The sequence below is a fragment of the Anguilla anguilla genome, chromosome 7, assembly GCF_013347855.1.
Source record: "Anguilla anguilla isolate fAngAng1 chromosome 7, fAngAng1.pri, whole genome shotgun sequence".
NCBI classification, from domain to species: domain Eukaryota; kingdom Metazoa; phylum Chordata; class Actinopteri; order Anguilliformes; family Anguillidae; genus Anguilla; species Anguilla anguilla.
Window position 1 is genome coordinate 2,879,944 of NC_049207.1, and position 27,703 is coordinate 2,907,646.

The 27,703-nt window shown below is 46.2% G+C and overlaps 1 protein-coding gene across 1 annotated transcript; it reads left to right on the forward strand.

The window, feature by feature from the left end:
* The first annotated feature begins 1,550 nt into the window (after nucleotides 1–1,550).
* LOC118232648 (fibroblast growth factor receptor substrate 2-like) lies at nucleotides 1,551–27,544 on the forward strand. Its single transcript, XM_035427737.1, has 7 exons — nucleotides 1,551–1,989; nucleotides 19,831–19,932; nucleotides 20,884–20,975; nucleotides 21,573–21,759; nucleotides 22,836–22,994; nucleotides 24,428–24,591; nucleotides 25,070–27,544. The coding sequence occupies exons 3-7, from the start codon at nucleotides 20,910–20,912 to the stop codon at nucleotides 26,126–26,128; spliced, it is 1,635 nt and encodes a 544-aa protein (XP_035283628.1). The 5' UTR covers nucleotides 1,551–1,989; nucleotides 19,831–19,932; nucleotides 20,884–20,909; the 3' UTR covers nucleotides 26,129–27,544.
* Nucleotides 27,545–27,703: the final 159 nt, after the last annotated feature.

Sequence of the window (27,703 nt, forward strand, 5' to 3'; positions counted from 1 at the left end):
ATGCTGCATTTGACAAAATTGAAAGTAAAAAGGCTACATTTCAAAAAGGTTATCGGATTGATCCACTATTCCAACCGCCCACACAGATTTCGAGAAATTGCATAACGTTGTTGAGTTGTATTTTTCAAACCTGCTCTTTGCCAATATTAGAGAAAGCATGCCGTTTTAATTACATGCCACCAGCAGTGCCGAGCGTTGGGTAGCCAGTGCGATTTATAGTGTGACTCAACTGTGCAACTGGACTAGCTGTGATTATAAAAGGAGCAGTGGTAGTTGACTGTAGTAGGATTTTGATTTTTCGGCCTCATGATGGCTTGCTTTACTGGCATTAAAACTTATTTTGTCAAGTGACAACAGCAACAGACTCCTAATGCAAATTCCACACCTAGAATCAAATGTAGACCTTTTGTCAGTTTTTGTCTTGTGCAAAAACTATTGATGCAAAGATGCACAGCTGGCCAAGAAACCGTCCCATTACTTTTGCTTCCCTAAAATGGGGGACTCAGATAAATAAGTTATGTAATTCCTAAACCAGTATGGAATGATGGCTTCGTGTTGAACAAAAAACAATAGACTAGAATGAATAGTCTGGTCAGCTGTAATCTGCATTAGTAAAGATCACCTGTAACATTACCACAGTCGTCATGCTAAAGCTACATGGTCTGTGCTAATGTATGACTGCACCTGTTGCACACAGATATCAATGTCAGCAAAAGAAATTGTCTGTGTCCTTGCTCTGAACGGCCACATTCTGAATACATTTTATGATGACCAGTTTCACATAAAATATCTAGAGGGTTATATTCGTTCTGGTGTCATTTGAGCTTGCTTTCAGTTTACCTGACAGCTCACCATTTTAAGTGATAGCTCACAAATTACACTTTAGTCATTCTTTGAAACTGTGTGATGTCCTGATAATTTTTTATTTTAAAATCATGCCAGTTGTCTTTTGCTTTCTGACGTTTTAAATTCGAATTCAAACGTTATTCACATGACTGTAAAAAAAAGTGATATCTCAACAGAAACGTTTCAGTGTAAAACGTTTTAGATATGGTACCGATGTGTCAAATAATCGCCATTGAAAGATCAGTGTAAATGCTATTTTCAAGAAATTTCGGATTTGTATCTTTGAGGTGGCAATATTTTAAGAAACCGATCAGATGGTAAGACGATGAAACACAATGTTACATTACTTAAAAGGATGTAGGGAAACATGGGCAGCAGTTAGCATTGCTGTGGAATTTTTCCTGTGTTGTTTCAGTGAGCCATTTAAGCCAGCTGTAACTTGGCATCATCTCATAATAACTTGGTATGCAGATTTTTTGGGGGGCTTTTTATTTTTATATATATATTGTTTTGTTGTTGTTTGTTTAAAGTGTATGCTTAGTGCACGTGCGTAAATTGCCTTTTTAATGTAGAAAAATGACTTGTTTAGATAAAATGATTAGATTAAACAGAACTGCACTTAAAACAGTAAAGTTACACATTCTTGTTTCGATAAACAGTAACACGGGACAACCTCCCCCAACTTTTACAACAAATTACGACCCGGATGCAATTGCAGACAGAACAACCAGCGACAAGGCCCAGAGCTCTCCGCTGTGTGTAGTCGAAAGAATTAGCTGGTAGACTACAGAAACAGGCTGCCTTATTTTGGATAGCTGTTTCAATACATTTGCACACATTTAAGTGGATTTTATCTCACAGTACCGGGAAAAGGAAGCACCGGGGATAAACTGGGCGGAACTTCAGCGTTCGGACAGGTTTTCTGTGGAGTAAAAAATTCACCTTTGGAAGTTTGGTGATTGTTTTGGCGCTCTGGGAGGAGTGGGGAGTGAAGAGACCGAGATTGGTTTTGGATCCTATTTTGAGTCAGGAGACGAACATTTTTTTGACCACAGACGTTGTACAAAATACGGGATTCTCAGATCTATTACTGGGAGAAGACGCTGTGCGTGTTTCGATTTCTCCGACATATTTCTCTTTTTCGTAAGTATTAGACTAGTCTAGTAAGATCTCATTCATTATATGTTAAATGCTGAATTGTGGTGTTTCGCGCTTAAGTATTCGAAGGGATTAAATCGCAATAGCTAGTTTGCTTTTTACCAGTAGCGAACATTAAGATCGCTACCGTGAAAACGAGTGGGCGATGTTTTTCATTGCTAGCCAGCAACCTAGCAAAGTCATACACAGATTTGCGATGCGAGTTGTGACGAGCTAATTAACGTTAGCCAAGTAGCGAATTTACGCTATGGCCAACGTTAGTCTCGCACTATAACGTAAAGTAACTTTGTTAACCTCCAACATGTAGTTGCTGTCTATCCAGCTACCTGTATAGAACTATTTATTTGTTTTAAATTGGTACTGCCATTTCAAACATGTTGATCACAGTCTCTAAGAGCTGAATCGTTGGAAGTTACTAGCTGGTAAAGTTATCCAGTTTGCAAGGAGTTCGCAATAGTTGGCGATCTATGGAGTTAGCCCGGGTAGCTACTAAGCTAACGTAGGCACTCTGATCAGGAGAAAAGTAGTGAGACTAATTAACGTCGTAGCTAGCCTGTCGTATATTATGTTTTGTGGTTTTTGGTATCCTGAATTTGTTGTACTGTTTGATTGACCAATGGTCGTTATGGGGGACTTCAGTTTTCGACGTATATATTCATTCCAAATATTACTTCGCTAACGCGTTGTTGTAGAGTAACGTTAAGTTAGTCTAACGTAGCTAATGTGAATTGGGGAGGGACGCCTTTTATGAAAACATTTCAGGAATTCCGTTTAAGTTAGCTAGCTAACTGATAGTTATGCTAGCTGGCGAAGTTTTTGTTTTGTGTGTGCTCGCGGTCCTGTGTAATATTTAGCCAGTTATAAAAACAGAGGACGATGTTGCAGCCAAAACTATAGTAGTATCGACAGTCAGATCGCGATTATACGATGCTAATTTAGCTAGCTCTAGCCAACATTCGATAGACCCGAAACGGATTCGTAGCTACTAATCCACTTATAATATGGCTATATGGGAAGCGTGGTGAGTAGACTCCATCGTGATTAGTGTCCAGCAATGTGATTGCAGTGAAACGAGATAACTGATGAAGATTGCGGTAATCTCGCACTGAATCTGCCGCTTCTTGCTTCCGTCCCAAAAATCTGCATAATTTGTCTGCCATCACGTATCGCAAAATATGTTCATATGTTCCAAAGGCTGAATTCGGCTCTGTCGTTGTTTGGCCGGTAGTTTTTCACGTGCATCACGGCATGAGAAAGCTAATACAATGAATTGAAAAGATTCATCCCAAATAACGTTATAACTGTTGGATTCATGTGTTGGCGCAGGATGAGTTTCACTGTCACTTAATCAGCATCGAACAGCGGCTTTGTATTCATACCTGTCATGTAGCATTGGGTAACAAGTGCTCTCACTCCATATAAGCTGTGATGAATGGCAAGGAAAGTCTTTGAAATGTCTCTTTAACCCATGTGTGCACAAGCTAACCACTTGGGCTGTTCAAGTGCACTCCGCTAATTGAACTAATGAGATCGATTGGTGCTTCTATATAAGCTGTAAACACCAGGTTGTAGAATGACGAGTTTATTTACTGTGCAGGGATATCAAATGTAATTTGAAAAAAAAAAAAAAACTCGCCGCAAGTGTCACACCCATCCAACAAGCTGACGTCCTTGGTTTGCTGAAAATGCATCCATCCGTTTTCAAAGTGGTACATTTTCATCTGCTAAAATTTTCTGTAATGTTTGCTTTTCTCACACGTCCATTGAATAAATGTGCATTTATTTGATGTCTACTGCAGGGCAAGGATGGTTTGTTTACCTTTCCCAGCACAATTGATATGCTAATTCATCAGAGATGTGGGAAGGGCAGTGTGATCATAATCTATTGGCCCTTTTCCACCAGAGGAACCTTTTCTGGAACTGTAGCCAGGGAACTGAAATTGGAAGGTTACTGTGTGCCCATTTTTGTCATGCTTTTTTGTGTGTTTGTTTAGCATCAGCTTGTGTATGGTTTAAATGGTACACTGCATGTCAGAGAAACTTGTGAGGAGGATGAAATTGTTGGCAGCACGTTTCTGAAGGAGTGGAATGGAAGGAGAGCAATGGAAGGAACCTTCTTCTAAAACACGCTGTTTAATGCGTTTCTCGGGTATAACAGCAACGTTCAGCTTTTCTGGGAAGAACGTTATTGGCCAGGTCTGTGCTAGTCTTCCTTATTGCTCTCACTCAGGGAAAGGCTGCAGTATTGAGTGTTGCATTATGGGATACAGTAAGCATGGGCACACACTGGTGGGAGTGATGGTGAGTTGTCTCTGTAATGAGGATGATGAAGACTGTTTGTAGCTGACTAGACTGCACGTTATGATCACGCTTGTGAGTCAGGGGCGAATGCACTTCAACCTTATTTTCTCCAGGGATCGTTATAAACGTGACACCTGCTTTATGATGTCTCTATGCATCAGCGTCAGTAATGGGTTTTAAAATGTGTTCAGGTACAGAAGAGTGTCTGTGCCGGACTGCAGACCGCACTGCGGCTGTAATGGTCCCTGTCTCTGGTGTCTTTGGGCTCGGACGTTTCTCCAGTCCTCAGGTGAAATGCCTGTTTGTGTTTGTGCAATGCTGCCCAAAACCTGTTGCCACCGCAGGTTGAAACATGACTTGTACATTATCCAGAGCACAGAAATTTCCCTGCCTGGGAGGAACTGTGATGCTGAAAATGAGCAATGTGCCATTATGCTTTTTAATATTCTGTGAGTTTTTAAAATTTATTAAAAACATTTCATTTAAAAAAAAAAAAAAAAACTAAAAAAAAACTTTTTTTTGCACCCGCCAAGCAACTCCCATGAAAATAAGATTATGGTTCCTACAAGGTTTACAGTAAATGTAAATGTTATACATTTTGCTGCTTTGCAAACCCAGAACATTAATAATGCATCTGCACAGACTGCTGTCACACACACACTGAGGCATTTATACCTCTCCTTTTCAGGGTTTAATTCACCCTTCCACAAGATTCACCTGCTACAGTGTGCACCATTAATTTATTCACTCTACTTAGCTGATAACATAAAATGTGAAGAGTCCCAAGAGTTTCACATTGACTAAATGCCTGTGAATTTAAGAGTAACGTTTGCAGTGTCTGGACTGCAGAGAGATCGGTTATGTTCCCTCCTTGGCGTTGCAAAGCCCGTATTTCATTGCAGCACATGAGAATGGCTTAAATTCGTTTTCACTACGCGACCAGTCGTGTCACTGTTAGAAGAGGGTTCTTCTTCGTGACACAGTGGTACCGTGACTCCACTCCATCTGGGCTCTTCGAAAGCCTTCTGGTGCACGTGATTTCATTCTGAAGTGGATGTAGCGGTTACAGCCTTCCCATCATGCCTTGTAATTGGCATCTCTGGTGTCCAGTCAGTCTGGCCTCGGTGTGTAATGGAGAGATGGACAGACTGACTGCCGGCAGGAAGGCCCGAGAAGTCAGAGGTACCGGGAAACGGCCGCTGCTTAAGACTAAACAAATTACAGCGGATAACGTAAGCCCCTAACCCCCCCCCCTGCCCCCCGTCCCCCCCGTCCCCGTCTGTAGATGCCTGTGTGGTGAGAGCGTCTTGTGTAGCGACGCTTTTGCTGTTAGAGTTGCTGCAGAAGTGTCTGATTTTTCCCTTGTGGGTTTACATGAGTGTGTTTTGGCTTCCTGATAAATTCCAGCCAAATGAAGCTGAAAAAGCTCTGAATTGAACCCCCACCCCCCCACCCCACCCCACCCCACCCCACCAATCGCGTGGCAGACAAACAGTTCATTTCATTTTCCGTTTTCATTCATATCAATCTTTATTCTTGTGGTTGTTGGTATGAAAGGAATTTGGAAGAAATCTGGAAAGGAAGCAAAAAAAAAAGATAAAATGTGCTTCTCTTGTCATGCTTATTTGACCACATGATCTGTCTGATTCTCGCCTTCCTCGGAAACTGGGAAGGAACATCGCTCTGAAACTGGGCGGATTTCTTGTTTAGCCTCACTGACAGCGACGTTTCCGTGTGAGCGAGCGACAGCGACGTTTCCGTGTGAGCGAGCGACAGCGACGTTTCCGTGTGAGCGAGCGACAGCGACGTTTCCGTGTGAGCGAGCGACAGCGACGTTTCCGTGTGAGCGAGCGACAGCGACGTTTCCGTGTGAGCGAGCGACAGCGACGTTTCCGTGTGAGCGAGCGACAGCGACGTTTCCGTGTGAGCGAGCGACAGCGACGTTTCCGTGTGAGAGAGCGACAGCGACGTTTCCGTGTGAGAGAGCGACAGCGACGTTTCCGTGTGTGCGAGTGACAGCGACGTTTCCGTGTGTGCGAGTGACAGCGACGTTTCCGTGTGTGCGAGTGACAGCGACGTTTCCGTGTGAGCGAGCGACAGCGACGTTTCCGTGTGAGCGAGCGACAGCGACGTTTCCGTGTGAGAGAGCGACAGCGACGTTTCCGTGTGTGCGAGTGACAGCGACGTTTCCGTGTGTGCGAGTGACAGCGACGTTTCCGTGTGTGCGAGTGACAGCGACGTTTCCGTGTGAGCGAGTGATGAGCGTGACTGTGTTTATGGAGATGGGGGTTTTAATAGCGGTTTGAGCATGCCCAGTGAAGTCAGAGTGAAACGCGGGGCAGTGTGCAGCTCAGAGTGGCTGTGGGGGAGGGAGTTGTGTTTCTCACTCGAACCCTGGCGGAAAGAAGTGTTTGTGCCTTAGCTGTGGGATCGTTTTTGTAAGGAAGGCAAGCCTCAACTTTTTTGGAACCGTTGTTTGCCTGTGTGTAAAATGCTAGTGCATGCTTATAAGCAAACCTTAGGTGACCTTAGGCTGTAGAAATGTAAACAAAAGATGGAGAAAAAAAATCTCGCTGTTTTTGTAATTTTTTTGAACCGGATCTTTAGTTGTGTGATGTAGTGCCGCACATTGGTGGAGACGGAACAATCAAAATATATAAATTTAGTGTGACGTCCTTCCGTCCCATTCTGCCCCCCTCAGTCTCTAATCCCCCCCACATTGAAGCTGGTCAGTTGAAGTGTTTTTTTTTATCAGCAGTGCCCTTCCGATCAGAGTCCCACGTCGACGGCCCACGCAAAACACAAACAAGAACGGGACTTTGTAAAATAAAAACAAGACCAGGTTAAAACCTAGTGTATGGCTGGACCCAACACACGTGATCTGGCCGACCAATGGTGTGACTTCATAACTCGGCCGACCAATGGTGTAACTTCATCACTCACTCACTCAGTCAGTCACAGACATTCGTGTTTGTAGGGCTGGCCCTGCTGTTGCAGTCCAGCCAAAAATAATTTTCTTTTCTACCCCCAGTTTGGAACTCAGGTCTGGCCCATCACTGTGAGTGCATATTGTACAGATACAGGCCAGATAACTGATCGTACGGGTACAGATAAGGTTCCTGATCCCCAGGGGAAATTGGGCATTACAGTAGCATACCGTTCTCACTGTATAACGGTAAACGCTCAGCGTGAAACACTGTATACCAGTACATACAGAAGTGTGTGTGTGTGGGAGTGGGGCTGTATGTGGGAGGGGGAACTGTATGTACATGTACGATAAAATGAACGGAGTGTAAAATAAAAGCTCTGTGTTGGTGCTCTTCATGCTGAGCTGTGCAGTCTCTGCTGCAGGCAACGTCTTCATTAGGTGGGGGTGGGGGTGGGGGGTGTGCCGGATTGGCCCGAGGAGATCCTGTAGGGCAGTGAGGTGGGGAATACCCTCCTGATTCGATTGGCCCCCCTCCCCTACCCCCCCATTGGGCAGTGGCCTGTGAGACTCCTGCATAGTCCTCTGCAGTGGACAGGGTTCATTCTGGACCGTGGAACACCCATTTTCAGGGTCATAATTCACCCTCTGTTTTAATCAGGATATGTTTATTTTATGTCTGTTGCAGTTATCTGCTTATTTTTTACGGGTAGAACAGTACGCCGTTCTTCCGTTGCCAGATCAGTTTAGGGCAATTCCATGGTAACAGAATGATGTTCAGAGGCACATTTTAAACTGTGCCAGTGTGCACTGCCAGGAATTCTGACTGCAGTGTCAAACAGCGCACACAGATTTATGCACATCAATATCCACAATCATTAAAAATGTTGTTTGGTAGTTCATTTATATTGCTAGGCTCAAGTAAAGTAGTAGTATAATGGGTAGGGAACTGGTCTTGTAACCCTGAGGTCACAGGCTCCATTCCCAGGTAGGACACTGCTGTTGTACCCTTGAGCATGGTACTTAACCTGCATTGCTTCAGTATAGGCCTATATCCATCTGTATAAATGGATTCAGTGTAAAATGGGATGTCACATGTTGTGTCAGTCGCTCTGAGTAAGAGCGTCTGCTTAATGCCTGTAATGTAAATCACATTGTGCGTCTGCTAAATGCCTGTAATGTAAATCACATTGTGCATATCGTGAAACGGCGTAGCTGCTGGGTAGTCTGGTAATTCAGAGTGCAGCATGACCCAACTGCCGCTCCATTACCACCGTTGGGTTGAACTCTTAAGGAGGGAAGTTTTTATCCCCATCCCAGAATGCTCTTGGCTCCAGTGGATTTTTCCAAAGCCCATTCCTACTCAGGCGCACCTAGCCGAGCGCCCAAACTGCCCACACACACACCACCATTCCCGAAACCTTATTCACCGGGCCGATTGCCTCACTCTTGTGTCGAGGCACGCTTCTCGCCCACTCTTATCAATTAAATCAATTGTTGTGGCATTCCGTCGAACGCCTGACCTCCCGTTCTGCACCCAAAGGCATTCTGTCAGCCTAAATTGTGAAATACAGTTACGGTTTCAAACTGAATCTTGGTTTTTTTTTTTTTTTAATTTTATTTTTTTTTTTCTTCTCCCCTCATTTTTTGTAGACTAATGTTTAGAACACTTGAAGGGACAGGTGGGAGGGGGTCTCTTTTGGAGAGGGGTATCTTTCGAATGTATGATTGTAGTTTAAAAGTGTGTTAGAGAGAACTGTCACAACTTCCAACAGCCGTGGTCCGACTGATATTAACTGGGTGTAGGGTCACAAAATGTGATTAGAATGTTCTTAACAGAACATTCTGACGCCGATGTCACAGTCACTGCTGGTGACTGACAGCAGTGGAGTTCCAGAACACTGACTCTGATTTTGGGGAAAAAAAGAAGGAAAAAAAAAAACATACCAAAAAACCTACTCTTCAAAGGGTTAAACAAATTGCAGTAAGTTGGATCTGCTTGGTGTTGTCTTTGACACCGTAGCGCTGATGGTGTTGAGCTTTTTATTGTTTGTCCTTTGAGAGCTTGTGCGTTTGCTCACCTCTGTAGCATGCTGACCTTGTTAGAATGTAAACATCCAGTCCGTGACTGGCTTGAAGATGTTTCATTTTCAAGGGTTAGCTGATAGGCTTGCAAAGAATCTGGGAATCGTAGTTTAGACAAACAATCGAGAAGAATCTCTTCCAGAAGCCCTCATGAAGTCTGGATCCAGCACCATCCCCACATCAACACCGCCCCCGCTATGTACCGACCCGGGTCAGCAGTCTTGTAAATAAAGTTTCTGTGATGTGCAGTGCTGGTGAAACGTCAGCAGTGATTGACAGAATGCAGTCAACCCCAGTTCTTTTCATGTTGAAGGTTCCAGGAGCAGTTTCACACCACAGTCCTCACACTGAGCTGTAGTTATAGTTACAGTTATACGGTTCCAGTTTCTGCACTCGCCCCCCCCGCCGTATTGCTGTGCTCTGTGGAAATGGAGAGGATTGTGCCATGACGTTAGGCATGGGTGACTGTGGATGGGTCCTACTTACCCTGCTAATAGGCGATTTGCTCTTTACACGTTATTCAGTGTTCTATTGTAAAAAGGTAAGAGGACATTGGTAATTGCACATTATATAACCAGGCTGCAGCTCACAGCATTTTAGCATTGGCTGTTTTTTATGATTTTGGCCTAATGGTAACAGGCTGATGTGTTAAACAGGGCGTACCCTCCAGTTGGATTTTTGGCTGCCCGTCCTGCATTTTGGGGGCTTTCGCTCCCAATTTTCGGATAATTAATGTTCCTGGGAGCAGAGTGCTCGTGTGAATTGCAGAAAGTTAATCTCGGCTGCGTGTTTGCGTGTCGGTGGCTGCAATTCAGCCGAGAAACGGTCTCATCGCTCGGGCTGCACTAGGATGACATTTAACTGGTGTGAAAACAAGTCCTTTTCTCAGTTTCACTCCGAAGCGATCCAGCAGAGCGCTGTTTAATACGATTTGAGTGGCAGGTTACATGTGAGAGAGCAGGAGCTCAAAGCTTGTGTGGGCTGGATTGGACAGCATGTTATTTTTCTGTCTGTTAAAGTAACAACCATTAGGGAATGAGGCTTTATATCTTCGATGTTAACATCCCAAATTTACATATTTGTATACCATCTTATTATGTGTAGCTATCTATGCACTCACAGTTTAAGCAGACACGTTTTTGTTGAGAACGCACACACACTCACACACACGCACATACACACACACACACACGCCCACATATATATGCACACAAGCGCACACATGTACACACGGATGGTCACACACACACACACACACACACACACATATGCACACAAGCGCACACATGTACACACGGACGGTCACACACACACACATACACATATGCACACAAGCGCACACATGTACACACGGACGGTGACACACACACACACACACACACACACACGGCTCTGCGTACAGCACTCTGCTGTGGCAGAGGACCATCACCTCCCACACACACTGAGCGTAGTTGCATGCCAAGAATAAATGCATCTCTCACAGATACTACATTTCTTTTTCTGCTTCAAACGTGGTTATGTTAACTGCGAACCCCGTCGGGTTAACTCTGAACAGCCTTCGAACTGATTACACAACCGAATCAGCCATATGATCCATATTACACAATGCACAGAATACTCTCTGAGATATCCGATACCCTGAGAAATGTATTCTTTCTGTTTTTACGCGAACCGTACAGTTTGACAGGGATGGGAATGCGTGCTATCGCATTGCATCGCAGCTCACAAGTTACATTTTGTCTTTAAAAATTTGACTCGCAAGTGAGAGATGATGGAATTTCCATCCCTTGCTTTTTGTGCTAATGAGCCTAATCTGCCAAGCTGACTGTAGGTCTCATCGCTGACTGTAGGTCTCATATCTGACTGTAGGTCTCATCGCTGACTGTAGGTCTCATAGCTGACTGTAGGTCTCATATCTGACTGTAGGTCTCATAGCTGACTGTAGGTCTCATAGCTGACTGTAGGTCTCATAGCTGACTGTAGGTCTCATATCTGACTGTAGGTCTCATAGCTGACTGTAGGTCTCATATCTGACTGTAGGTCTCATCGCTGACTGTAGGTCTCATATCTGACTGTAGGTCTCATATCTGACTGTAGGTCTCATAGCTGACTGTAAGTCTCATATCTGACTGTAGGTCTCATATCTGACTGTAGGTCTCATATCTGACTGTAGGTCTCATATCTGACTGTAGGTCTCATAGCTGACTGTAGGTCTCATATCTGACTGTAGGTCTCATAGCTGAATGTATGTCTCATATCTGACTGTAGGTCTCATCGCGGTGGGTATGGAACGGAAACTGGCTGCAACATTATTAGTAGTCTTGGACTTCCAAGCTGCAGAGCAAAGTGAAGCTCGATGCACCTTGCTAGGCTATATCTGTTTTTACACTGTGTTTTTTTTCTTCTTCAGCATCTGAAATGGCTCCCAGACTGGCTGTTAACACCTTGTTTCTTACTCTGTGTTGGGCTACTCTGATAATTCAAGAACAGGCAAAAGACGCTGGAGGAATTTAAAAAATGCCTTTATCTGGGGTGTATGTATGAGTCGCTGCTTTAAAAAAAAAAAAAAAAAAAGAGAATAAATATAGCTGCAAGCAGTGATTAATGGGGTCAAGAGAATGTCCACACTGAAGCCATTGCATATGCAGCCTTGTGCCAAATCAGTTCCAAATGTTCTGTACGGGTGTTGGATGCCACCCGTCTGCAGCATAATAAGTCTGTGGGGGGGGCAGATCATTTGGTTTCGAAATGTAGCTGTTTAGCCCCCCCAGACCCCCTTATACAGCAAGACCAGCTGATATGTCCATTTGCAGGTAAGTTCTGTGAGCATTGATGTGCGTACACATGGAGTTGATGAATGCCTTCAGCTGTTTCTGTAATTCATGGCAGCACTTGCTTTCGTGCGACCATATTTGCTTATTGGCCTTTTCTAAACAATAGAAATATTATGCATACCAGACGCGGATAGACTCGCGAGGGCCACCAGGTCATTGAAGTGTTTTGGCCCACAACCAATTTGTTGCGGCTAAATTTGAAATGGCAAAATGAAAATAATATAGAAATAAAAATCTAAAACAATGTTTCAATAGAATATATTTTATGGCGTGCAAGTACGACCAGACCAAAATATTCATATTGATTTTATATCCCGTATGAAGTGCAAACGTTTTTCAGATGTCCTAAATGCCACCAACTGCACGGGAAACCGGTGCTTTCCATGAATGAAACTGGAACCGTCTTCATTTCACCAAAGTGCTTTGAGTCTTTCCCTTGTGGACCACTCTGTTGCTGGAGTAGCTTGATAATCTGATGTCTGCTCTGTAGAGTCAAGTTTGCTCGTTTTGAAATATTGATCACGTGTCCTTTAACCTACCTCTGTACTGTCTAATTGCAGGTTTATTGTCTAATTTTGGCATTTTGGACAGCTGACAGCAACACCATTGTTGTGCCGTGTGCTCTTTCCAAGGGCTATTGTTAGGCTGGGTGATTAACCGAAACTAATTATGAAATATCTTTTGAACGCAGTAACAATCGTTGCTGCTATGTTTGGCATCGGCATTCTTTTGGCCCGTGTTTTTTCTCTTTTAGTGCTCGAAACTTCAGAGGCCTCGTGAAAATGCTTCTGGGAAAAAAACATCACTTCTACCAAATGGGTGTTCATTTAACTGCCAATCAGAAGCACAGTCTTGCAGCTCCAATGTTATCGACAGAAACGCGTCACATGATCACATTAGGGGTGAAACGGGAAATGATCCGATCCAATCAATACAACGTAAAAAAATATAATCCGTATTGTTATTAATCATAGCAAAATATTTATGTGAATGTCTATAATCTTACGGCGGTCTCTATAAGGTGGAATTTGTTCACTCAAAAGTGTGCACGCGTGCAACTGTCCAAACAGTCAGCCTCATCGCTTGTGTGAAGTGCACTAAAATTATTAGTAGTAGTATTGGTAATAGTAATAGTTGTAGTAGCAGTAGTGCTGGTGGTAGTATTAGTAGTAGTAGTAGTAGTTGTAGTAGTAGTCTTGGTAATCATATTAGTTGTTGTAAGACCGACAGTCTAGTGGAATTTAAGTGGTCCAAGTTTTCAGTTTTAATTTATCTTTTTTTTTTTATTATTTTGGTATGAGCGCTCTCTCCAGCTGCAGTGGAGGCCTGGCTGAGCTCTGGGCCATTTTAGCGTTGATACCACGAGGCCTGGAGGTCCCTGCCCCCCCCCCCCCCCCCCCCCCCCCAGCCACCGCCGCTGAAACAGTGTGGGAGTTAAAGTAAACTCCCCCCCCCCCCCCCCCCGTTTGAGACGAAGCGCTCGGCCGCTAGCGAGGGGCCGCGTTTTCAAAATAAAAAAGACCAGCTGGACATAATAGGAGCGCAGGGTTGCCTTGGCGACGGGGTCGGCCTGCAGAAGAATGCCACAGAGAGGGCAAGGGGACTGTGTGTGTGTCTGTGTGTGTGTGTGTGTGTGTGCGTGTGTGCGTGTGACTGTGTGAGTGTGCATGCGTGCGTGTGTGCGTTCGCGCGTCACATCACATCACAGGCTTCGGGATCTCTTACTCTGTGTGTGTGTGTGTGTGTGTGTGTGTGAGACATCACTGGCTTGTGGCGTGCGTGCGTGCGTCACATCACAGGCTTCGGGATCTCTTACTCTGTGTGTGTGTGTGTGTGTGTGTGTGTCACATCACGGCTTCTGGATCTCTTACTCTGTGTGTGTGTGTGTGTGTGTGTGTGTGTGTGTGAGACATCACTGGCTTATGAATCTCTTACACTGTGTGTGTGTGTGTGTGTGTGTGTGTGTGTGTGTGCGCACGCACGCTTTGGGGATGGTGGTGGGGTGTGTGTGTGTGTGTATGTGTTGCGGAGTGTATGCTTTGGGGGTGGTGATGGGGGAGGTCTGTTGGGTGCTGGTTTGCTTGTGTGTGTTTTAGGGTGTGGAGTGTGTGTGTTGATGCCACTCATGTGACTTAATCCTTGAAGTTTGTTCTAAAATTTGAAATGTAAACTTGTGCACCTTTTAAAATAATGAGCATCAATTTATTAGGGCCTCATGGTGCAGGTATGAGATAAATCTGTGTAATGTGAGTTCACAAACTTCTTGTGCGTCAGATTCCTAATGAAATAGTGTATTATTTGGTTTGCATTGCTCTGAATGTGAATGATGGTTTTTGCTTTACGTCTGTGAGGCCATTACAATGGACTAATACAGACGTTGAAAAATGGGACAGTTCTTGTGTCTTCCAAAAAGCTTTTCAAGTTTTAAGTCCCCGAGTTTTCTGCTTCCAGTGTGAGATGTTATCATTTATTCTCTCACTGATGTGCTATAGTTTGAACACTTAATCCCCGTGGGTAGAGGAAACATCCTTACTCTCTTCGGTTTTCTGGACTTCTATAGATGTTCCTTTGTGACATTTATTGGCAGGCTCGGTTATTAGTTTACCCTCTGGGCAGCTTCACTGTATCTCTGCAGTAATCCACTCAAATGACTACAATAATCAATATATCAGATTTACCCCCTTAGTCCACTCTACAAAAAGCAAATGGAGACTCTACTCATGTGAGGGCTCTTGTTTGAGTTCACGTGAAAGTTCACAAGGGCAAATAGAGTTGTAGATTGTTGTAGATTATGCACTAGCCAATGAACTGCTGGTATTTTGTGGATAGGCCAATGAGATAGCAGGTCTTTTTGAAATGAGTTGAGAGCGAGAGGGAGAGAGAAAGTGTGTATTATGTCCAGTGGTGTTTCCCTGTGTCCTTGAGCATACTCTGTAGAGAATGGCTAGTGGGCTAGTGAGAACCTTAAAAGTTGGAATCAAGATCGGCACTTTGGATCCTGATTCTGTATGTGTATCTGTAAGTTTGTGCTTTTGCGTGTGCACATGTGTGTGCATGTGTGTATCCGTAAGTTTGTGCTTTTGCGTGTTTGTGTGTGTGTGTGCACGTGTATGCGTGTCCTGGTTGGACAGTACACATACAGAAACTCATTCTTCTCCGTACCTGCTGTGCTCACAGGTACTAAATGGGTTGGTAGTTTTAGTTTCAGACACTAGATGGTATTGTGAACTACTCATGGCAAGGGTAGGAATGGGTTGTTTTTCGTTTGCAAGGATTCAGTGTTAAAATAAACTACTGTTACAGTGTCAGTACTCCAGAAATGGTCATAAAAGCATGGTCCCTTCGGTTTTGCCCTCCGATAGACAAAATAGTTGTTTGTTTAGGTTTTGTCTGCAGAGACTTTGCTGACCTTTATAATTAGACCAGAAATAGCCCTCTGGGTGTTGTGGCGTGTTTACTTGTGTCTATGTTTAGTATCATTGCCAGACTAGGTGCAACCAAATGTATGAAAGAAATGTAGGGAATAGGCTTTAGTAACAGTAACTAGAGAACATGAGGTATCACTTTTTCAGATGATTTTCCAGAAGGATACATTCTAAAATTTCTCAATACTTTCTGCTTTCAATGTGTTTTGGGACATTCTGCGTGTTGTTGGACAAAAAAAATTTTCATGAAATTGTCAGACCCCCTCATGTCACCGTTTCATGGTCAGGGCTCTGTGCAGGCCAGTCATGTTCTTCCACATCAAAACCATTTCTATGTGGACGGGGCGACATAGCTCAGGAGGTAAGACCGATTGTCTGGCAGTCGGAGGGTTGCCGCTTCGATCCCCGCCCTGGGCGTGTCGAAGTGTCCCTGAGCAAGACACCTAACCCCTAACTGCTCTGGCGAATGAGAGGCATCAATTGTAAAGCGCTTTGGATAAAAGCGCTATATAAATGCAGTCCATTTACCATTTACCATTACCTTGCTTCATGCCGGGGGCACTGTCATGCTGAACCAGGAAAGGGCCTTTTCCCCAAACTGTTGCCACAAAGTTGGAAGCACAGAATCATCTAGAATGCTAGATTTTCCTTCACTGGAACTAAGGAGTCTAGCCCAAACCATGAAAAACAGCCCCAGATCAAGGGGTGTCCACACAGTTTTTTTTTTTTGAGTTTCAGTGCTGGAAGTCCCTGCTGAAGAGGAGGATCCCCATGGCTTTGTACTGCCTCCACCGCGCTTCAATGTAGGGATGGTGTTAAGTGCGGTTTGCGTTTTTGACCAAAAATGTCTATTTCCGTCCCATCTGGCCGTTTCCCTGTACTTTTCGCTGAGTGACTCTTGTTCCTTTGAGTCTGGCTTTCTGAAGCCACAGCTTCTTTCTCCCTAGCCGCACGGGCCTTGATATAATTGAGTGATGAGCCCTTTCTCCGCTCTCAGCCATTGAAATCCGGAGCTATTTTTGCAGTAATTGTTGACCCTCACGGTGGTTTTGCTCTCGTTCCGTCGCTGGGTTCGGAGGGATGGCCCTCTCTGGGCAAGGTCACATGGTCTCTCGCTGCATCCACGTCTTCATTACTGAGTCAGCAGCACTCTGTGGGATGTCTAAACATTTAGAATTCTTTTTTTTTGTATCCTTCTCCTAATTGGTGCTTTTTGGCAACTTTATCCCTGACGTGCTGACACAGCTTCTTCGTCTTCTTTTTTTTTTGTTGTTTTCAAATTCACTGGCTCTAGCTGACCACTCCCTATGATGGGTGTTTTTATCCCAAAACCATAATCACTTTTTTTTTTGGCACGCAGACACGGTGGTCAATCAACTCATTGTATGACTCAAGGAGATTTGTTGCCACAGTTCTCATTCAGACCGGTCAGAACAGGGGTCTGAATACTTGTACAAGGGGAACATTTAATTATTTTTTCATTGAAATGTTGCTAACCTCCTAAACTTTTTAAGCAATTACAGTCCAGTCCGCATGCCTAGTGTTGCCTGGCAGCTGGGTTTGTTATAAACTGAATAAACTTGTATTATGCGCATCTGTGTGCCGGCAGTTGCAATGGTGCAAATGAATGCATGTGCTTCTCTGTTTGCTGTTATGTAGCGTGTGTGTGTGTGTGTGTGTGCGCGTGTGTGTGTGCGTGAGAGAGACAGAGCTTTTCCAGTGAGTTTGTGGTTTTTGAATTAGTGGATTTTAAATGCACATGCAAATAACACAAACATTTCAGGAAGTGCAGGAATCCACAGATAAATGTTGCTGTTGACTTTTCTGTTGAGGAATTTGCGCGAAATGTGATGGTGTTCGTCTCCCTGGTTGGTAAACAGCGGCGACTGCTCATGGTCTTGGAAAAGCGTAGGCCTGAAGGTTTTGGACATCCTCTGCAACATTGAACACTTGACTGACACCTGGAAAAACGGGTTGCATGTTGCTAGCCAATCAGCAGCTCAGGTATTGCGATGAATACCGCCATTGGTGTGAGCCCCAGGAGGCTGTGGAACTCCCATGGCCACCACTGGTCTGGGGCGTGAGGCTTCTGTATTAACCGGTCCACACTGGTAACGGTTAAACAGTTGCTATTGCCGGCGACATAAAGTGCAAATACACACCATAAGACCGCGCTATTCATGTCTTGACATTTACGAGGAGGTGATTCTCTCCACCCCTTCCTTCACACGTAAAATGTTCAAAGTTCAAAATCTGCAGATCCCAACTGGTTTGTACTGCTAATTACATTTGGATGGGGATTAGAGCAGTGGATTCAGCGTGTTATTTACATTTGAAATGTCAAACGTCTTGCCGCACATTACGATAATTGATTTCCCCCCTTCCCCGCACACCCACGCACCTCGGCGTGTTGACCGAGCAGACAGGTTTGCGCAGGGCGACTGCGTGGGTGTGGGCGTGGGCAAGCTTAGGAGGGGCGGGACCAGCAGCCTGGATCGTAGCAACATGGCCCCGGGCAAACCTGGTTTTCTAATATGATATGGACGATAATTCTCTCTTGCTAGTCAGAGATGATTCTTTTTCTTTCTTTCTTTTTTTCCCCTTTCCTAGTAGAGATGATTCTTGCTTGTTAGTCGGGAGATAGTTGTGAGCTAGTCGCGTATCCAGCCTAGATTATGTACCTCTTCCTCACGCGTTCTAGATTGGGGGGTGTCACTCATTTAGGAACCTTGCTGTATGTTTTTATTCACTAACATCTTTGTATGTTTTTTGTTTGTGGAATGTTTGTCTTTTACGGCTGCAGCATGGGCGAAAGCCCAAGCCAAATTTTCCACATTGCGGGACAATTAAGTTAATCTTGAATGTTGCATCATGACTTGGAAGGAAGGAGTGTCTGCAGGTTTTCTTGGGTCCCTTTAAGATCAGCAGCCATGTCAGCCCTTGAATACGAGGCCTGTGGACTCCTTAGCCAATCAGTGGCTTAGAGTGACTGCAGTGTTGAAACACCCAAAACCAGCAGCAGGAGCTCCAGGAGCTCTATAAACTGATTGGCCTTTGTGCTGATTTCAGACCTGCGGAGGAAGCTCATTGGCTCATACAGCTCAGTACTGTACCTGTGTGTGGCAGGTGGACTCCACACTCACACGGTCAAGTTCACATCTCCACAGGGTCCAGTTCAGTCCTGCTGTGTGATTCCGCCTCCCCCCTAAAGGAAGTGCCCCACCCCCCTGTCCCCCCCCCACGGTCAGCCGGTCCTTGGGCTCTGCCGGCTCGTATCCGCTCCCTGCCACTCGTCGTATCGTGCGGGAATTATCCTTCCTGGAATCGCGTGAGGGTGAGGATGACGTGAGGCTGGGCCGTGTTGGGTGTGCGTATTGACCGGCTGCAGTGAAATCGATCCCCGAAACGCAGAGACGGTCTGAGCGCTCGGTTGGTCCCCGGGCATCGAGGCGTGTCCCTGGTATAATGCCCGATGTTTGGTGCGTGCGCTCATGACATCCTCTCCACGTTAGTTCCATTTCCAGTGTGTGTGTGTGTGCGCGCGCGTGCGTGCGTGTATGTGTGTATGTGTTTGTGAGAGAATGTGTGTGTGTGTGTATGTGTTTGTGAGAGAATGTGTGTGTGTGTGTATGTTTGTGAGCGAGTGTGTGTGTGTGTATGTGTTTGTGAGAGAGTGTGTGTGTGTATGTGCATGTGTGTATGTGTCTGTGAGCGAGTGTGTGTGTGTGTATGTGCATGTGTGTATGTGTTTGTGAGAGAGTGTGTGTGTGTGTGTGTTGGCAGGTCAGCTGGCCAACACCAGGGCTAAATGAGCTTATGGAGAACATTTAGGGACGTATTGATTTTAGAGTATAATAACTGCTTGGTCACTGAGCTCATAGCCACACTGTTTGAGTGGAGTCATAACTGCATGGTCATTCTGAGTGGAATTATGAGCGCATGGTCATTTTGGGTGTCCTGACCTGCGTGGTCATTCTGAACGCAGCTGGGTCTCCATGGCGATTCTGAGCACAGTTCAGTGTAACCAGATGAAAGATGACATTTGTTTGTGTGCATGCAGGTTCATTTGCAGGCCCGGTGACTCACTGCCATTTTTTTTTTTTGTTTAATGAAAGGCGCTCGTTTGTAGCCGGCTTCTCTCCGTGGCATTGGATCCAGTGGTCCTGACGCTAGTGTGTTTCTCTCTCTCTCTCTCTCTCTCTCCTTCTCTCTCTCCCTCCCTCTCTCCCTCCCTCCCTCCCTCTCTCTCCCCCAGGAGGCCCGTGTGGTCCGGCCGTCCCGGGAAGATGACGTTGTGAAGCATGTCCACTGGCCGGGCGCTGGGGAGGGAAGCAGGAACGTTGATGGCTGGTCATAGGTGAGGAACCGCAGGAAGAGCTCCCTGCTGCCCCCTACTGGCCTCAGAGGGGGAGCACATCACCAGTCATCCCAGGGAGCTTGTCAGCGAGTCAGACTACATCACACATGTGCTGGGCTCTACAGGGCTGCCGTTTTAGGAGCGTCTGCTCCTGAATATTGATGTGCGCTAACTGGATAAATAACTACTACTAATCGAGATGCAACAGTGTGCTCCTAAAATCTTTTAGCTTCGGGCCATATGTGCTCCTTGGAAAAAAATGTTAGCGAAGAGCCCTGAAATTCACGGTTATTTAATGAAATTCCGATTAAAAATTTTGAGTCTAAATAGAATGGAATACTTAATTATAGACCAAATATGAGGCAAAAAAAACCCCAAAGATTTTCCCTCAGCTCAGTTAGAGAAAAATACGTATTCATATCAGTCCAAAAACTACAGACATGTAAGGCAAGCAATTCATCAAAAACATAAAAATCACAACCTCTGTATAGCATCTCATGCTGACCGGCTGTATGATGTCACACGTAAACCTGCTGGGTTGGCGGTTGTGTCCTGATGATAATCATTGGCGCATTTCAGATCACACAATTCCTTTATTCAGCTGCCAAAATGTCACACAGTAATGGAGCACCAGCGATGCTTCCTGATCAAGCATTTACATTTTAAACAATCTGCTTCCCCCTTTAATCTGAATGGATCTGAAACGCGTATTAAAGAGGCTGTGCTTTGCTTGTGAGGGCCGGCTGGTAAGAGAGGCCTGTGGTGCTGAAGCAGACTCCGGACCCCTTCAGACCGGAGCCGAACGCGGAGTAGGCCCTCTCACGCTCGCCGAGGAACGCGCTCGCATTGTGATGCGTTTCCTTTCGGCTGTATTCCGCGGCGTCCCGTACGTTTCAGCCGATACGCGGTTTATCTGAAGCCCTGTCTCCCCGTGTCCATCTTGCTTTCCAGTGATCAAATGGTCTTCTAAAGACGCCATGGGTAGCTGCTGTAGCTGTCCAGACAAAGAGTCGATCCCAGATAACCATCAGAGCAAATTTAAGGTGGGTCTCTCTCTCTCCCTCTCTCTCTCTTTCTCTCTCCCCTTCTCTCTTTCTCTCCCCCTCCCTCTCTCTCTCTCTCTTTTGCTCTCCATGTTTCTCCCAGTCCTTCACAATATATGCTTCTTTCCCTCTCCCCTTGCTTCTCTTGCCCCCCCCAGGTTTATGTGGAGGGGGGTGGGGGGGTGTTAAAGGGTCTGGTTTTTACCTGTCCCATAGGACAGAAAGCAGAACAGCCCTCCCTGCTCCCTTATCCAATCAGAGGGCTTCTCTCTGATGGTGGATTCTGATAATGTGTCGTAGTGAAGCTTTGTGCTTTCAAAGCATGACAGCTTATTTTGGTGAAATGTATTAAGAGTAGCTACAGAACCTGATTTTATCTGCAGTGTTGGTGGCTCAGCCCCCAGTTCGGTATTTCTCATGTGCAGGAATCCTACTTTGAAGGTTTGGCTCACTCTGGATATTGAAGGTTGTGTTGTGTGCACAACGTTGTTATTGGTCGTTAGTTAGTAAGCAGCTCCACAAAATGAAATCGTGTACATCTTTGTAGCTCTGTAGCTGTCGCAGCTGACTGCTCTGACCACGCCCCTTTTCGTGCAGGTGATCAACGTGGACGATGACGGGAACGAGCTGGGCTCGGGCGTGATGGAGCTGACGGAGGAGGAGCTCATCCTGCACACGCGCAAGCGCGAGGGCGTCCGGTGGCCCTACCTGTGCCTGCGTCGCTACGGCTACGACTCCAACCTCTTCTCCTTCGAGAGCGGCCGCCGCTGCCAGACCGGACAGGGTGAGCCACGCCCCCGACGCCGTCTTTAACCCCGCCCCCAACGCCACCTTTAACTCCGCCCCCGACGCCGTCTTTAACCCCGCCCCCAATGCCATCTTTAACCCCGCCCCCAACGCCACCTTTAACTCCGCCCCAACGCCACCTTTAACCCTGCCCCCATCGCCACCTTTAACCCCGCCCCCAACTCCACCTTTAACCCCGCCCCAGCCGCCATTACGCTAAGCGGCTCTGTTCGGCTCCACGCCAGCGTTCACATCGCACGGACACTGACAAAAAAACGTCCTGTTTCCTTAGCAACCTAATCTTCCCATTTTATGCACTCAGTCTGTGCCGTCTCGTAAGAAGCACAACAGTACCATGAGAGACGTTTCATTATGTTGCTGTTCAACGCTTTCTTATAGCAGCGTCATACATCCTCTTCACATTCAGTCGTTCCAGTTCTCTGTCCCCTGCACTACCATGTGGAGTACAGAGTAGAGGGCTGCATCGGGCTCGAAATGAGGCCCAGTCCTACCTAAGCCTGACTTCATCATGGCCCGAACCAAACCACCCCGATAAGCTCTAGCCAAATTTGTATTTTGATTTTGTTCGTAATGATCAGAACGGGCTAGCTAGCTCGCATCAGTGCCAGTTTCCCTTCAGCTCTACATGACGTTAATACCTCAGGAGTTTTCAATTTATTCTGATCCAGGGACCCCTACTGAAGCTTAAAGGCATCCAGGGGACCCCCATCATATGTTTAAAAAATTGTTTTATTTTCAATGTATAGTTGTATCAAGTCTAGCCAGGGACCCCCCCAACAGTACCTTCAGGGACCCCCTGCACTGTCAAATATGCCTGTTTTAATTTCTAAGTTTAGCATCACTGGAATCTTTGCACGACTGTTGTCATCGATTCCATCTGGCTTCTGTAGTTTGGGTGTTTTCTGTCGCATCAGGCATAATTAAAGAGCTAAAGAGGAAGAGAGAGGCAGGACGCCACACGGTGGCGCTGGTCGTTATTTGGGGCGTACGGCCCAGCCCTAGGGGAGCCGGTGCTGACGGGTTCGTGGTGCGTGTTCTCCGGTGTGCTTTCAGGGATCTTCGCCTTCAAGTGCGCTCGGGCCGAGGAGATCTTCAACATGCTGCAGGACATCATGCACAACAACAGCATCAGCGTGGTGGAGGAGCCCGTGCTGGAGGCTCCCCAGGGCCCCGCGGAGGGAGAGGTGCCCCGCACCCCCCGCACCCCCACCAGTGAGTGTTTGCGTGTGGGCCCCAACCCGCCACCCCCGTCCTGCTAGCCCATCACCCCCCATCCCGCTAGCCCATCACAGCGTCCCGCTAGCCCACCAGAGTGTCTGTTCTGTACACACACAGTACACGCACCTCACCTGCGAGATTGTTTATATAGACTTCTGTCAGATTGGGGGCTACAGTGTGCTCCGTAATGTTTGGGACAGACATTTTTGAAGTCTGTATTATCTACTCAAACTTCAGGTTTGCACAAGTCTACTGAAAAACGGAGTTCCCTTTCCAGGTGTCCTAAATCTGAATGTTCCCCCCAAAACGTTATACTGAAATGCAGACAATGTGGTCATCCACTCCATAATTGAGGAGCTTGTGCGAGGTCGATCAGTTGATTAATTACTGCTGTTCTGTGTCAATCGGTGAATCGATCTTCTGAACAAAATTCCAACATCCGTATGCAAATGATCGATTGTGTTTTCAGAGGGTGGGATCGGTGAATTGATCCTTAAAGCATGACCCTCAAACTCAGTGTCTATGAGGGCTATAGTGGCTGCTGGATTGCAGCATGTTTTTTAACATTAAGTGCTTAATTTAAGTCACTGATTGGCTTAACTGTTCTACACACACATTTCCGAGACAAATTCTCAGCAGATTGGAAAAAAAAACAAGCAAAAACCTGCAGTGCTCCAGGACTTGAATTTCGATCCATGCCTTAAAGGCTTTTTACCCAGAAATAAAATATTCATTTATTTCACTCAATTCCCTGTCCAATGATTAAAAAATCATGAGATACACCATACAGCCCTACTAGAGAAGATACCGAGCTCTCAATTTGAAGAACAGACGTCGTCACCACCCTTCACACCAGCTACGCTACACTGAGATACGGATTTGTGTGGGTTTTTATTCTTTTAACTCCTACTGCACGCGCCACAGTTCATTACAGGCTCCCTTTGCATGGCTGTCCTGGACACATTTAGCAATGTTCAAATCACAAGGACAACCTCAGTATCTCCTTACATTATAAACCAGATGAACAGCAATCCCCCCCGTTTTCTTTTCCGACTGCTTGATTGTTCCAGATTGCAGTCGACCGTTTTGCATTGTGCCTGCAGGGGAGAAAGAAAGGCATTGTGGGAGATGTAGTTTAAATTGACTGGGAAGTTCCTGAGAAAAATATGCTCATTCCGTTTATCTTGAGTAACAAAAAATAACATAACTTTGCATTCGCGCTGCAATAAGGACAAAGGAGAACATGCTACAGAATGGAATATTTGTGAAAGTCCCCTGCAATTATACGTTTCCACATAAGTACTGGGCGTGCTATTTATTCCCCTTTAGTGTACACATTTCGCTATAAGTACAGCTGTGGAGTGTACTGAGTGTATATGAGAATATGGCTGGTAGAGTCGTATTAAACACCGTCTCTGTCCCTGCAGCTCCAGGCTACACTTCCCCTGTCGTACCCAACGGTGTGCTGCGCTACCCCTCGTTCAGCGACGCCCCCTCACGACCCTCCAGTCGGCACCCCTCCGTGGGGAGTGCCCGCCTACCATCCGTGGGGGAGGAGTCTACGCACCCGCTTCTGGTTGCCGAGGAACCGGTAAGAGCCCCGCCCCCCTTCCCAAAAAAGGCCTTTTACTAATGATTTTACATTGGAAATGGAATAATTTGTGCATAGCTTGCATCTTTGCTTTTTAAATATTTGGTCATTGCAATTCAGCACTGCTGACACCTGGTGGTCTGATGGCATTAAACAAGCATCTGCCACAGAGTTTAGCAATTGTAATACTGCCATCTAGTGGCAGATGTACGTGTATGACACTCAGCTGACTTGCAAAGTGAGGTGTACAGTCAATGTGTTAAATAAAGCTCCTGTATTCTGTCAACTCTGCCAAAAAGTGGGGGGCAGTAATATAAGGGCAGTAGAAGATCAAAAACATTTGCATGTGTACTTGATGAGGGTGCACAATTTTGCTGCAGTGCATTATGTTTTAATGACATGTATTATAACAGCCTTGACAACAAATTACTGCCAACAAAAATGCTAAAATCTGGTGCTCATCTGGCTGTCCTGTCAGGTCCACACCTACGTCAACACCACGGGGGTGCCGGGGGTGCAGGAGGACTGGCGCGGTCGCTGCGGTGCCCCCTCCCCCACGGACCCGCAGCCCCCCGACCGCGAGGCCGACGTCCCTCCGGAGCTTCCGGAACCCCGCGTCGTCCTGGAGCCCGCGGGGGTCAAATTCGTCCTGGGCCCCACGCCCGTTCAGAGGCAGCTGATGGCCAAGGAGAGGCAGAAGGAGGCGGGGCCAGCGGAGCAAGGGGGCGGGGCCACCACACAATCTGCTCCGCCCGCCGGGAGCCTGAACGGGTTGCCGGGCGACGGGGACACCGGCTACGACAGCGACGAGCGGCGGGAGGCCCCGCCGGCGGGAGGCCCCGCCCACGAGCATCTCAACGGCTCCGCCCCCCGGCGAATCCGCCCGCCCATGCCCTCCCCCGACCCCCACAACGCCAACAACTCTGCCCAGCGGAGGACCGCGCTGCTCAACTACGAGAACCTGCCGGCGCTGCCGCCGGTGTGGGAGGCGCCCAAGCCCAGCTCGGGCGGCGAGGACGAGGAGGACGAGGAGGAGGAAGAGGACGACACCTTCGGACCAAAGACGCCGTCGCTCAACGGCTACCACCATCAGCACCACCACCACCACCACCACCCGCTCCATCTCCACCTGCTCCACCAGCACGCGCTGGACCCCGCGCACAACTACGTCAACACGGAGAACGTGGCGGTGCCGCTGAGCGCCCACAAGCTGGACTCGGCCCGGCGGCGGGACTCCGCGGCCACGCCCACCGTCTTCAACTTCGACTTCCGGCGGCCGGGCCCGCCCGAGCCCCCGCGGCAGCTCAACTACATCGAGGTGGAGATGGAGAAGGAGAAGGGCTCGGACTCCAGCGGGCCCCACACCCCCAAAACCCCCACCACGCCCCTCCCCCAGACCCCCACGCGCCGGACAGAACTGTACGCCGTCATCGACATCCAGCGCACCGCCGCCATGTCCAGCCTGCAGAGGGCGCTGCCGCGGGACGACGGCACCGCCAGGAAAACCCGCCACAACAGCACCGACCTGCCCATGTGACCCTGCCGAGCACTGTGTACAGCCACACCTCTGTACTGTTTCCAATAGAATATTAAACCTTTTTACTTTTCCTTTTTTTTTTTTTTTTTTTTTTGAAGTCAGAAGGGTTTCAGGTTGTGTATTAGATTTTTTTTTTTTTTTTTTTTTTGGTCTCCAGATGTCAAGACAACACTATTTAGAGGCCAAGTCACGAGTTATGCGACGTATATATTGTGCTCAACCTGTAAGGGAATTAAAACGAGCCAGGTACATGCCATATAAGCACTATTGTATTCCTACGGTATGATTCTACCTTCTTTTACCAAATGAAAGTGTCCTGGGCCTGCGTATGTTAGTTATGACAGGCTAACAACCAGGCCAGGAAAGCATTCCTTTTCCATTCAACGGTACAAAGCAGCGACTGCTGATTAGGCATTACAAACCTCAAAAAAAAACGATACACTACATGCTGTTTGAATCTCAGAATCTGAAGATTCCTTGGCATGCACTAAAGTTTTCACTTTGCCACTACACATGGTACATGACAAAATGTCCACTTTCTTCAGCCCGGTGAAGCTGTACTATTTTTAGATTGCCCTGGTTGCACTTAAGGTACCTTTGACAAAACGGCAGGTATTTCATGGCCATTGCATGCAAGCAGGACGCATTGTTTACGTTTTGCAGATGGAAAAAAATATTATCTCCTGGCTAATAGCTACAAAAAGTTACAGTTTTCTTCTCCCGAATGTACTTGCTTGTTGATGGGGAGTGTCACATTATGGTTACGTGTTCTTCTGGCAATCTTGACAACATTGAATAATCAAAGCTGTTTACGTCAAATGAACTGTCAACCGTTCATAGGATCCGAGAGACTGCAGTCCAACTTTTCATGGGTTATCTTTTGCATTGTATCATATTGTAAGATTATATGTTCTAACTTGCATTATACAAATGATAGTTTTTTTCTACCTACCTTGAAATGCTTAAATATAGGAATTGTATAAAGGTAGTTTCATAGGTTGTTTATAAAAACCAATAAACTAGTACTGAAGAGAAGTCCCTTGCCAAACAATTTTTAAGCAAACAAGACATCTCGAGGCCGAGCTAATTGGTTTATTGCTGATGTGCGCATTCTTATTTAGATTTCCTGTTTGGTTTTCCAAATATGGAAAATTTGCAACATCACAGGGAATAAATGGATTCACTTTTCCAATAGTGCAAAACGCCACAATAATATACGGACTTTTTATTGAAATATATTTTGATATTCGCATTTTTCAGGTATGGATATTAGTTTACCAAAATGTTTGTATTTTTAAAAGAAAATATGAAAAAATACTGTCGTGATTTTTGTGATATTTACATCTTTGTCATACGCCATCAACGCAAACAACTTATTTTTGTAGCATGGCAAAATAAAAAAGACAAACAAACATACAGTTATTGTTTTGTGGTTTATTTTGTAATTAAATATTAACTGCTCGCGGGAGGGTAAATCGTTGTCTGGATGCTCTGGACTACCAAACTGGCCCTTCAATGCCCGAGACTGCTTTTCAGGTGATTTTCGCTAAGTATTAATGTCGCTTTCAAATCAAG